The following is a 12,769-nucleotide window of genomic DNA, read 5'->3' as shown; positions in this document are numbered from 1 at the left end:
AAAAAAAAAAAAAAAAGAGACCACGTGCCTGGACTGAACACGTTTAATGGGTCAGATTAAAGAAATCTGAAACGTGGAGAAAAGGCAAGGCACATGTGAAATTACCCAGGTATAGTTAGTCGTCTGACATGAAATGGGAAAGACTGGGTCAAAACAGTGTTACTGTTATCTAAAACTATTAAAATTTTTTCGGTAACTGAAATAAAGCTGAAATAAAATTTAGTACATTTATTAAAACCATTTATTATCATAGTGAACAGGAATGTAATTTTTGAAGATGATGTAAAATGAATGCACCAATATATTGACAATGGCTGATCTGGGAAACCAGGCAGGAAACCGGATTATTTCAGGTCTAAAAGGTGTAACAAGATGAAATGTTTAAGCTAAGAATGGTGAGCAGAAAAGACCAAAGAGACACAAGATACACATTCAGAGGTCTTGGTTCTCCTCAACAGCTCAAATTGTGCTGAACTAATGTAACAATATCCCTTTGTCTCACTGCAAGGACATACGACTGGTGAGATTCACCGGCTCGGAGGCACTGGTTGGGACAGTTTGACTCCTGCTGTGGTATCTGACGTAATGGCAGAAAGGTAATGGAGGCTCTCTGTGCTTGTCTGTGTATTTACATTATTGGCTTTTAGAAAGCAGAGGGCATGCTGACAGGAACATTAAACACCGCTGGAGTGGCACAAATGGATGCTAGGGAAAAAAAGCCCAGACAGCTATAGGGACAATGCATCAAATATCAAAAACAGACAAAAAAAAAAAACAAAAAGGGAAAAAATCCACAAATATTTGAGATGTCAGGCTTCTGTTCTAAACTCTCATTATAAAAATTATGTTCCTACTTAACCAGAATTGTGGGGAAAAAGCTTATTCTAAAGTTAACACTGGATACCTGGATACCAATTATATCAGGCTTGTAAAGCGAATACTGAACAACAAAATATCTGACAGAAAAACAACTGATGGAAAGAGAGAGTGAAAAAATACATCAGCAAAATGACACTTGATGGATTCATATACAGCAACGTTCAAACCTCTTAACAGCGATTACTGGACAATTTGCATTACATATGAAAACTGCCTGGGAATTTGAAAAAGTATCTGAGGGGGGGTTCTATGTATGGATCAAATACATAGGCCTACCTCTACCTACATTTTCAAAACTAAAAATAAAGTACATACACGTACCTATACCTATTTTATTCCTTTTCACACAATTTTCATTTTAGGGCATATTATCAATTAATAAAGACTCATTTTCTTGCAGTTCCTTGCACAATACTATTTTTCCTCAAAATGCATTTACCAGACTGCATGAATAATCAAATAATCAGCTCCATATGTATTCACTATGTATTCCATATGTATTCCACTCAGTGGACATTTCACTTTGAAAGTGTTGTTAAACGTGCAAGAAGCCATGTGATATTTAGCAGAAATTATTCCACATGCACATGTTTATAAAGATCCCGGGTTAGAAAATAAATCCCTGCCTTTACATTTTAGAAAACAAGTTTGAAATCCCCTGTGTGTTTGAAAACCGAAGAGCTTGTGTGGTGAGAGAGATACAGTATGGGTTAAAGCTCTGCAGTGCTGTCAGTGCATACAGCAGCAGGAAGTGCTTATGTGCAGTTGTTGAGTTAGAGTGATGACATGGCTCCTGCGCATCAGCATCAACACCAGTCTTTGGTTACTGCAGTGGACTGACACAACAAAAGCCTTTTTAAAGGGGTCCTATTATGCTCTTTTACAAAGTCTTGATTTTGTTTTGGGAGTGTACTAGAACAGGCTCTCATACTAGCTTGTTCGAAAAACACATTATTTTTCACATATTTTACATTATTACAACACCTCACTCGTTGCCTTTTCTAGTGCAGCTCAACCAGGTCTCGTCCCATTCGTTGATATTTGTGATATCACGAATCCCGGAAAATATGCATTGTGGTCCAAACGAGTCGTTCGTTGTAGTTTTTGAAAAGTGATTTCTGTTAAATAAAATATCTCCTTTTGAAGTGGACTTTGAGCTTTGCAACTTTGCAGATCTTTTTTATGCTCAAACAGCAACATTACAGACTAACTAAAGTTGAGAAAAAAGTGAAAAAGCATAATAGGACCCCTTTAATAAAGATGCACTGTTGCCATCCTTTCTCTAATGCTTTATAATTTATAATAAGAACAGTCTCTAGGGGGCAACGGAGGTGGTGTAAGAAATAATAACTACTCAATGCAAACAATTCTTGCGATATAACAACAAATATAATGGAATTGGAGGCTTGTAATATTGTTGCATTGCTCGCTTTTATGCATAATTTATAAAAAAACGGAATTTTGAAGTTTTGTTTTGGAACTCTGCTATCATTTTTAACCAACAGACAACCAACAAGGGATAAAAAAGGAAAACTTGAACCACCATCTACTGTACTGTAAAATAAAAAAACAGTTAATATTAATTTATTTTACAGTAAAATTACAATTGTTAATTTTTATGGCTGTCTTCAGTTTTTTGCTTTCAAATGTTAAACATAAAACTTTTATTTTGAGGTAGTAAAGCTTTTCGAGACCTTAAAGATTTTTTCTTTTATTGACAACAGATTTATAAACCATCGTCAGTACAAATTTGCAAAGATGGTTGAAGCGCATTGTTTTCAAATAATATAAAAAATATAAATGTCCCAAACTCACTTAGACACTCAGAGACACTAAATCAAAGGTTCATGAGCTCCTCGCAAGTAACACAATGGCGCATGCTACTCTGAAGCATGCAGAGCATCAGACTGTACACTCTTAGAAATCAAGGTGCTTCACGATGCCATAGAACAGTGTTACTCATTGCGCGGCTCGCCAAGCTTTACTTTGTGGCTCGCATGGCAGTAAATAATACGATGATATGATCATGCAGTCAATACAGATATTTCATAAAAACATTAAAAACAAGCAGGGCTATAACATAACACATTAAAAAAACTCACACCATGTCTACACCGGACGCGAGTGGCGTGATCCGACAAAAGACAATAGAACCCCGTGATGTTGTCTACACTGGATGCGGCACGATGCGACACGATCCCCATCAGTAAGTTGATGCCTCGTTCTATTTATGACGAACTGTACTGACACTACGTTCAGATGATTTGCAACTGTCGCTTTGTCGCGTCAAGTGTAGACAGACTTTTAGCGCAGCGGGGCGCGGCACGACAACTGTCGCCTCCGGTGTAGACACGGTCAAATAGTGTCTGCTCTATTACAAATAATTTATATTTTTAAAAAAATACCTAAAACAGCGGCATTACAAGATGGAAATATAGACTAGAAAAGATATTTACACTTGCTTTGTCCTACGTCCATCGGAGGTGCCAGTTTTAATCTTAACAGCTCTTAACGCCGAATGTGCTCTTGGATGGTTAGATACATGATGGGCTAGTGTAAAAAAATTAAATAACTTCAAGGGTTAGTTCACCCAAAAATTTTAATTAGCCCATAAATTACTCTCCCTCAAGTCATCCTATGTGTATATGACTTTCTTCTTTCAGACGAATCCAGTCGGAGTTATATAAAAAATTTTCTTTGATCTTTCAAGCTGTTTAATGCCACTCAGCGAGTGTTGCATGCATCAGTCCAAAAGAAGTTAAATAAAAAGCGCCCATCCATAAAAAAAGTGTCTCACACGGCTCCGGACGGATGACGTATGAGGTCGGCTTTGCGCATGCGCCGCTCAGAAGTGACGAACACGGAAGAGCAGGGGAGAGATCCAAACAAAACAACGGTCACTTATTAGAAGTACAAAATGAGGATTTGTAAAGAAGAATGTCAGAGGATTTCGATATAAGCCAAGAGGAGACTGGTTTTCCTTTGCTAAAGTAAGGAAACTTTGCTTCCTTTGCTCCTGTTAACAAACGTTGGTTTTCACGAGACTCACCGGCGCATGCGCAACGCTGACCCCATACCTCATCAGCCCAGAGCTGCTTCAGTGTACAAATGTTGGCGCAAGCTACATTAAAGTGATTATTACGTTTTGAATATGGATATTTTTCTTACAAAAACACATCGATTCACTACAGGAGGCCTTTTTGTTCACCCGGAGCCGTGTGAGACACTTTTTTTTTAATGGATGGGCGCTTTTTATTTAACTTCTTTTGGACTGATGCATGCAACACCCGCTGAGTGCCATGAAACAGCTTGAAAGATCAAAGACAATTTTTTATATATTTTTTAATAACTGGATTCGTCTGAAAGAAGAAAGTCATATACACCTAGGATGACTTGACGGTGAGTAATTTATGGGCTAATTTTCATTTTTGGGTGAACTAACCCCTTTAAGGTCTTTCCAGCATTAAGGTAATCCTGTTTTTTTTTTTAAATCATCTCGTCTCAGTTACAAATTTGACTGGTAAATGATAAAGAATGATAGCCCCTTTTATATTGCATTGCATTGCATATCAGGGATGACAGATTGATAAAAATACATACTATTTATGACTGGATGTAACTTTTGATACTTTACGGTAAAAGTGGCTCTCCAATTGACTTTGCCCTATCAGTGCGGCTCCCATGAAAAAATAGTGAAGACCACTGCCATAGAAGAACCTTTTTTGTCTAAATGGTTCCATAAAGAACCTTTAACATCTGAAGAACCTTTCTGTTTCACAAAAGGTTCTTTGTGGCAAAAGAAGGTTCTTCAGATTATAAAAAGGTAAGAATGAGATGGTTCTTTGTGGAACCAAAATGGTTCTTCTATGGCATCACTGTGAAGAACCTTTTAAGCACCTTTATTTTTAAGCGTGTATTCTTGTATATTTAAAACACAGCCCTTGCGATTTGATAATTTGGCCAAATGGTGAGTAATACTACTTCATATACTAGCCAACAACCAATTTTTACTTGCATTTGGCACTTGGCGAGTGTTAAATTTTAAACTGGCTGACATGGTAAGGGTGTCCTGCACACAGCTGCTGTCAGAAACAATCCATTCATTTAAAACAAATATTTTTTTCAATTTGTTTAGTAATTGTTTAAGGACATATTGCGAGTTATATGTGTCATACTTCCCAGGTTGGAAAACGCTTAAATCTGTATGAATACAGAAAAAATACTCAGATCTGATCAACGTATGTTTTTAGACAATCTGCAGATGTGCAATCTGCACAGAAAATGACCATAAATCAGATGATACCATTGATTAGGCAATACATTACTAGTTAAATCCTGGCAAGGGCGATCTGTGAACTATCACTATTAATCTCACACTTAATCTAAATTTGCTCCAGGGGTTCTGGGATTTTCCACTGTAATAAATGTACTTGGATAAAAGCATCAGTTAAATGACTAATTAGATAGATAACAGGAAGTTTCTGGAGATTGAGGTTCAACTACCCTCCAAACAGAGATCTGTGTCATAACCGAATGGAAAACAGTGTTCTGGCTTCTTTTGCTACTTCTGTTGTGTGCATGTGGGTGGCTCACCTGACTGTGGGTGGCAGTAGCTGCTATGATTATTGCATTGGCATGGTTGGCACCCCGTGCTGCTGAAGTGCAAGAAGCCTGGGCGGCAGTCATCACACTTGTCCCCATGCACTCCACTCTTGCAGATGCACATGCCTGAACTGCCAGAAAAATACAGAGGAACAGTTATGGAGTTAGAGAGAGTTATAGAGGCACAGAAAGAAAGACTTATTGTTCCTACAGAAGCGTACAGTATCCTTCAAAAGCCAGACACAGAGAGGTTACAACCTCTGTCCACATCAAACACCAGGTTTCCTCTGAACTGCCAGAATAGCTGCCCCTTCCCATTCATCACACGTTAATAGAGCCACTCCATTAAAGCTGAAGCAACATCTGTTATAAATAATACTGCAAACTAGAGGCGTTAAAACATTGGGATGCATTGATCTTTTGATGGAAATCCAAATTCATCAATTATAGTAACACTCAGGCATAAATAATACGAAATGACTAAGATTTACAAACAACAAATACCTAAATGTATTTGATTTGCATTGGATTTAGCAGCAGGTAGGATACACCAGACCCTTTCCTGTCCTGGGTTACATGAAAAATTATTACACATAGGTAAATTAGTCATTAGTGCCTGTGCTTGTAGAAAGAGAAACAGAGCAGGGTAAATATGCTCTACATGAGAAATTAAAGTGTAACAATATCAGAGCATTTAAAATGAAAAGGAACAGAAACTCCCAGAGATGAGAAAATTTATGATTATACTGTTACACACTTCAGGCTTTTGAAGCGCAAATGAGAAATGCAGAAGGATGATTTCTTCTGGGAAAGGCTTGTGAAACCTATGAAAAAATATCTGCAATTATTTCTTCCAAGCACACACACTCACACTCAATTCACTCTCAGTGAATTTACTCTCCACATGTACAATCAGAAGTTCTCTGTCTTCGCCTATACAGTTATTCTGACTGATGCTGAGCTCACAGGTCCTGAGAAAAATAACCCTGACATGTCAGTTCTGTTGAACTCAACCTCTTAAATCATATCAGTATTCCTACTGGTTTCACTAGGATACATAATTCAGAGCAAAAGCCACTACACTAAAATTAATATTAAAAAGCACATAACAACTGCAACTAGACCTAAGACCATGTGTTTTCCAAAATATTGTCAGGGCTCAACATTAAAGGATTTTTGCAAACATTTTCACTTACCCCACCATATAAATAGGAAGTATGCAAGTAAACAAGCGAACAAGTAAATAAATACATGCATAAATAAATACATAAAAAAAAAAAAAAACATTACTTCTGGCCAACAGTCATACACGCATTCATGAATTGAAAAATTGATTACCATTTTTTATTACATGGTTTTTGAAGCATCAACTTTAAGTGTCCCATCAACTTCTGGGGACAGCATGAGGGTGAGTAAGTGATGAGCAAATTTTCTTTTTTTTGGATGCACTACACACACTCCCACAAAATCGTGCCTCGTCACTCCATGTATGCATTGTTTGCTGATAGTTTAAACAAATTGACACATGCACAGCCATTCATTAAAACACACTTTAAGAATGAAAACTAGGGCTGTAGCTATCGATTATTTTAGTAATCGAGTATTCTACAGATTATTCCATCGATTAATTGGATAAGAAGTAATTTTTCTTTATTAAAGAGCAATACTAAATATACAAGAGATAATAAGATAGATCTATTTTTCTTTTTAGAAAAATTAATTTTTATTGCTGAAATTGCATACATTAATAACCGTGAAAACTAAACCCATTTAATGTATTTAATTGCCAAATTACATTCAAAATGCAAATACAAATATATCAATAAAAAAATAAAATAAATAAATAAATAAAAATACAAAAATCAATTTCACATTACTTTACGAAACGCCGTCATGTTGCACAGACTCAAAACAGTGTTGTGGCTGTGTTTGGAATTTTTTTGTTGGCAAAATAAAGCAAAAACAGGCAATATAGTGTCTAAAACGTAAGTCTCATAATATTACCTTCTTGTTTATTGAACTGTTGAATAAAATCACATTTGTAATCATGCTGATTTTAGAGGTGAAAACTGGCACTCTTCGTGTGATATTGACTAATTTTCTTTCTGTGGTATTTTTATGCTCAATGGCGTTTAGTCTTTCACAAAACATAGCTAACGTAGGGACATAACTAGCCAGTCAAATACACAAAATAATGATCTTTAAAATAGCATCATATGACCCCTTTAAATATGTCCAGCGCTTTTTTAAAGTCTGTTCCCTGTTTTTATACAGTCTGGTCTGGTCCAGCGTTTATCGGGTTGTGCGTCAGTAATAATGGTCCGTGGGTAAACTTTGCGCAGCGCAGAGTAACACGTCGTGTGTGTGTGTGTGTGAGAAACTGAGAAACTGCCTGTCAGAAATGAGGCAAATAGATTTTTTGTATTCGAGTTACTCAAGGTATTCGAGGAATCGTTTCAGCCCTAATGAAAACCCTTGAGCCACACCTTAAGACACAAAAAGATTCAGAAAAACTACATTAAATGGTCAAAAGTCTTTATGTGTTTTTTTTATTATTGGATGAAATCTGTTAAAGTGCAATGTGCAAAAAGAGAAAAAGAGAGTGAGTGGGAGAGAGAGAGTATAAGCAAGCATCATACAGAGCAGATCCTGTGTGCTGAGGAAGACCTTTCATTCTGCCTCTTTGAGCTGTAAGCTGACACCATGATCCTTCACAGCCTCCAAGATCCTCCAAGTCAATAGAGTTTACACGTCACGTTTTGGTAACGGTACGATTCACTTGGAACCCCAACCGAGGTGGTACAAAAAAAGTACCAGGTACCAGGTACTGTACCCAGTGGAAAAACCCCAAAAAGTGAACCGTACCGAGCCGTACCGTGCCGTACCATGCAGTGGAAAAGCGCCATTTGATGTTCGGCCTCACAGTCATGTCTAGAGAGAACTGAGCCATGACTGTAACCCATCTAATGTCTATGAAGAAAGAGACTCATTTGAGCAGCACGCTTATGTCATGGGCTGGATAATGTCCTGTGAATTTCAATGAATTTCAATGTCTTCCCAAATATTACAATTTAATTTTGAAAGAAGCCATTTGAATAAAATGGAAAAAATCAGATATTATAATTAGAGCTGCAGTGTGTAATTTTTAAAAATGTTTTAAACTCATATGCAAGCTTAATTTGCAGAATCAACAATAAGTAAATAAGTCAAGCAATGTCTACTTTTTTATCAGTAAATGACTATCTGCTCTGCTTGCCTAAACAATGGAAGATGGAGAGGATATTTCGGAAACCCTCTTGGAAACAGTCATTATTTCTGCGAAGTATTCATGCACACTGCAGTTTTAAGCCTCAAAAGTAACACAAATGAGATGTTCCTACTGGAACAAAAGGAAACATTAAAAATGTAGAATCACACAACTTAGAACTGCACCGGTCGCAAACTCAAGCTCTTAAAAACTGGTGAGAATACACTAGCTGACTTTGCCCTGAGGGTGTAAGAACGTTGAGGTTTCCATGGCAACAACACCTCAGATCACCAGAAAGTACCCCGCTGTGATTAAACTGAAAGTCTATTACAGTATAATCACCAGGGCAACAATTCCACACAAAAGACAAGCATTAAATATGCTGTGGAAGCAAATTTAAAACCTTTCTTAAATCATGCAGCCTTTGCACTTGTCAAGATTAATTAATGAATCGCTTTAGCAAATTGTGGAAAAGCTGATGGCACAGCACAGCTCATACCCACTCATTATGGGGAAAATAGCCAGAATATATTAACTATTAAAAAGCAGCAGTGCAATTATTTGTGAATGCTGATATGCTCACACTGTTATTGTGCATCATTATACTCATGTTGGGTATTAAGGGATGTGCTGTTTTAATTAAATCCATTTGTGCAATACCAGTTAGTTTGTAGCTGACATTCATGCACACTATCCAGGGAAAACTGGTGGTCACTGCTTTAGTACTTGGCTACTTCCTTCCAGACTATTTAAGGGCAGTGCGGTTTGAGGCCTGGGTGGTTTGGAACCTCTAACGTATAACCCAGTTTTATTGAGGTAGTGGGTTATGCTGATCTCTGAATTATATGGTCAGACCCAAAGGTTTTCAGAGCAGTCAAACAACCTTCTGAAAGCTCTTGGTGTCCTATGGTTCAGTGGTGCTAAAGCAGACTGTCATGTTCAGTTGAAGAACACATAGTCCATCCTTGTCAGGCATGCCATAAGAAAAGCTTTTTAGCTTCATTGAGTGTGTTTTCAAGATAGATGTTTAGCATTTTCATAAATGCTGTTCTTTTGATCTTTATATTGATCAAAGAATCCTGAAATAAACGCATCACAGTTTTCACAAACACATTAAGCACAATAACCCTACCATAACCGTTTATAATCAATACAAAATTAATAAATCAAATAAAAAAGGATATAAAAACAGAAAAAGTGCAAATTCACCACCACCACAAAACTCCAAATAGCAGCACTTGCTGCAGATGTCATGAATTTGAGTCTTTCTGTCTTACTCTCACTGTTATTTCAGGGTTTATTCACGCTGAGTGAAATAGGCACACTTCCCCTGGGTCATTAGAGGCAGGCCATAAATGAGCTGGTGTAATATTTGGGTATCTCCTGATCTACTTTCACTCGAATACTGCCAGAGAAATACTATAAAAGCATCAGTCAGCTCTCTTTTAATATTTCAGATAGGAACTACTACTATCGATTTAAAAAGGTTTAAATTGCAGACTGTTAATTGATTCTGTTATTGACTGTGGTGATGTTCCAGATAATATTGGATAACACCAAAAATACTTTGAGTTCCTGGAAATAATAATGGCGAGTTCACACTGCATGATTTTCAAAGTCTTCGGATCATCGTTGTTTTCACACTGCACGACTATCTGGGGTAGCATTCAGTTGCTGCTGCGTTCACATTGCAGTGATTGCATGATGGATCTGCGACAGGAGGTTACACACTGCATGACTTTACAATAACAAGAATCGCCAACAACTCTGTCTGGTCCGCAAACTACAGCCAAATGCACACGAGTAGTGATAAGGAAATAATGCAAGATCACGCTGATTAGTGTTGCCAACTCTCCCAGGAAAAATAAGCAAACGCAGCTTCAAAAACAAGCCCAATATTATTATATTATTTATTATCATCAATATTATATATTATCAGTCGTTTATTATAAATCAATGAGCCTGCAACGTAGTAAACTGAAACCACTCGGAGTTTGAAGAGCAAAAACAGAAGTTATTTTACAAAAATCAAATTGCAACCAAGCGGGAGGGCACACACTATCCGATCACCTGCGAGCAGAATAGTTTTGGAGATGGAAAAGGAGAATAAAACAAAACAAGAGCACTAAGGGGGAGCTTTAATAGCCACATATTTATAATAAAATAAACTTGAACCATATGTATTTATTATTAGGATATTACTGCTCAATTATTTATTGATTTAATGATTAATGCATTATAAAAATATTTTACAAATTAAATAAGGACCCTTTCCTCCCCTGCACCTTTCACCTTCTCCCATGTTTCCTCCATCTCTGTACATCTCTTTTGGTGGCCTTGCTTGTCTATTTACATCTACTAACCATCATCGCTTGGATTGCATGTTAAAAGCGATTTTACTCCAATGAGGGGGAGGTGATGTGTGATGAGGAATAACACTACAGTAACAGCACATTTATTATTGCACTGATTGGCTATTAGCTGTGAGCAGACAGTGTCAACAATATACTGGGAAAAAAACAGCGACCATAAATGTAAAGAAATGAGGTTGCTTGTCAGGTTTTCCTAACAAGCAAACATATTTTTTACTTATTTTAACATATTTATAACTTATTTTTAAAAACAAGCCCAAAAAAACGCAACCCGCGACCCATGATTTTTTAACGCGACTTAACAAAAAAAAGAAGCCCAAAGTCGCGTAAAATACACAGACTTGGCAAATGTGACGCTGATATGTGGTCTATAAGTCCTCCCTGAACACACTATAACAAAGATGACTTCCTTGTTAACAACATCTGCAGGGAAAATTGTATATACATAAATCTAAGTACTTGAAAGTGAAACCAATGTTTTGTGCATTTTATAATGAGCTTATTTCTTATAAAAAAGCCCTCAAAGTGATGAAAAAGAAAAATGCAATAGCCTAAATCTTTTGTCCTTTATAGAAGAATATGATTTACAGGAAAAACTCTAGCCCCCTTTTATGTTTAATTTGATTTTTTTATTATGTATATATACTGTGTATATATATATATATATATATATATATATATATATAATACCCTAGCCCACCTTTATGCTTAATTTTATTTTTATATCTTCATGCACCTGTTCTGTATATTCTAATGCAAAAATGTGCTGATATTGCCACGTTGTTTGTACATGAAATTGCTTAATAAAAAAAAAAATATATATATATTAAAAAAAAGTAAATCCTCCCCGAAACTTCCCTCTGCCCTGTATCTTGCTCTCTCATTGGTTGTAGGTCATCGCTGATGTATTTTTCAGTCAGAACTCATTTCACACAGCAGGATTTTGAATCGCCGACAGGTCCAGATATTAAGCATGCCAAATATTTCACAGGCATTAACGAATCTCTCAGATCGCGTCTTGGATAATTCACACTGCGTGATTGTCACTCGCATGAACGAGCACCAGTTTGCCTCCGATTTTGGGCATTTGTTGGCGATTACGCAAAACCTGTCGGTGAGTGAAAATCAGGGCTAAAATCGTGCAGTGTGAACTCGGCATACATAACCCAGAGTATCAGACATATAGTAAAACAGTGGATGACAGTATCTAGCTTAATTAGGGTGGTCTGATGTGCCCTTATTCACTGGGATATTTTAGGGGCATATTTCTGATGAAGGAACTGTATGTTTGAACCTCAACTAGAAATTAGGGGTCGACCGATATGTGTTTTTCAGGGCCGATGCCGATACCGATTATTACAGACCAAGTACACCGATAACCGATATTTTGAGCCGATATATATGTCTGGTGTAAAAATGAAAATGAATGTCAAAATTAAGAATAGCAAGGGCTCTGACAAAAATTGCCTTCCCTGGTGTTGGTTGCACTTCTTACTCTTGTCTTCTTCTGTGCATCCATCGACAATAAGGGTAATATAAAGAGAGAGTTAAAAGTGGGGCCACTGTGTGCTTCATGATTAAGCCTATGAGCTTGGGGAAATGTAAGTATTTGGCTTCAATAATTTACATGTTAGAAATGTATGTGTAATAGCATAACCTCTCATAATTC

General features: G+C 36.9%; 1 protein-coding gene across 1 annotated transcript in view; it reads right to left on the bottom strand.

The window, feature by feature from the left end:
• Nucleotides 1–12,769, bottom strand: part of LOC107712354 (multiple epidermal growth factor-like domains protein 9) — an 80,750-nt gene that overhangs the window by 25,641 nt on the left and 42,340 nt on the right. Inside the window, exon 3 of the mRNA XM_016517578.1 lies at nt 5,473–5,612. Coding sequence (XP_016373064.1) covers nt 5,473–5,612 — 140 coding nt within the window. The remainder of the gene's footprint in view (nt 1–5,472; nt 5,613–12,769) is intronic.

Source organism: Sinocyclocheilus rhinocerous, unplaced genomic scaffold (genome assembly GCF_001515625.1).
Source record: "Sinocyclocheilus rhinocerous isolate Xijiao unplaced genomic scaffold, SAMN03320098_v1.1 scaffold298, whole genome shotgun sequence".
In the NCBI taxonomy this organism is placed as follows: Eukaryota; Metazoa; Chordata; class Actinopteri; order Cypriniformes; family Cyprinidae; genus Sinocyclocheilus; species Sinocyclocheilus rhinocerous.
The sequence above is the reverse complement of the archived record's forward strand: the minus strand, read 5'-3'. Positions and strand labels throughout refer to the sequence as shown.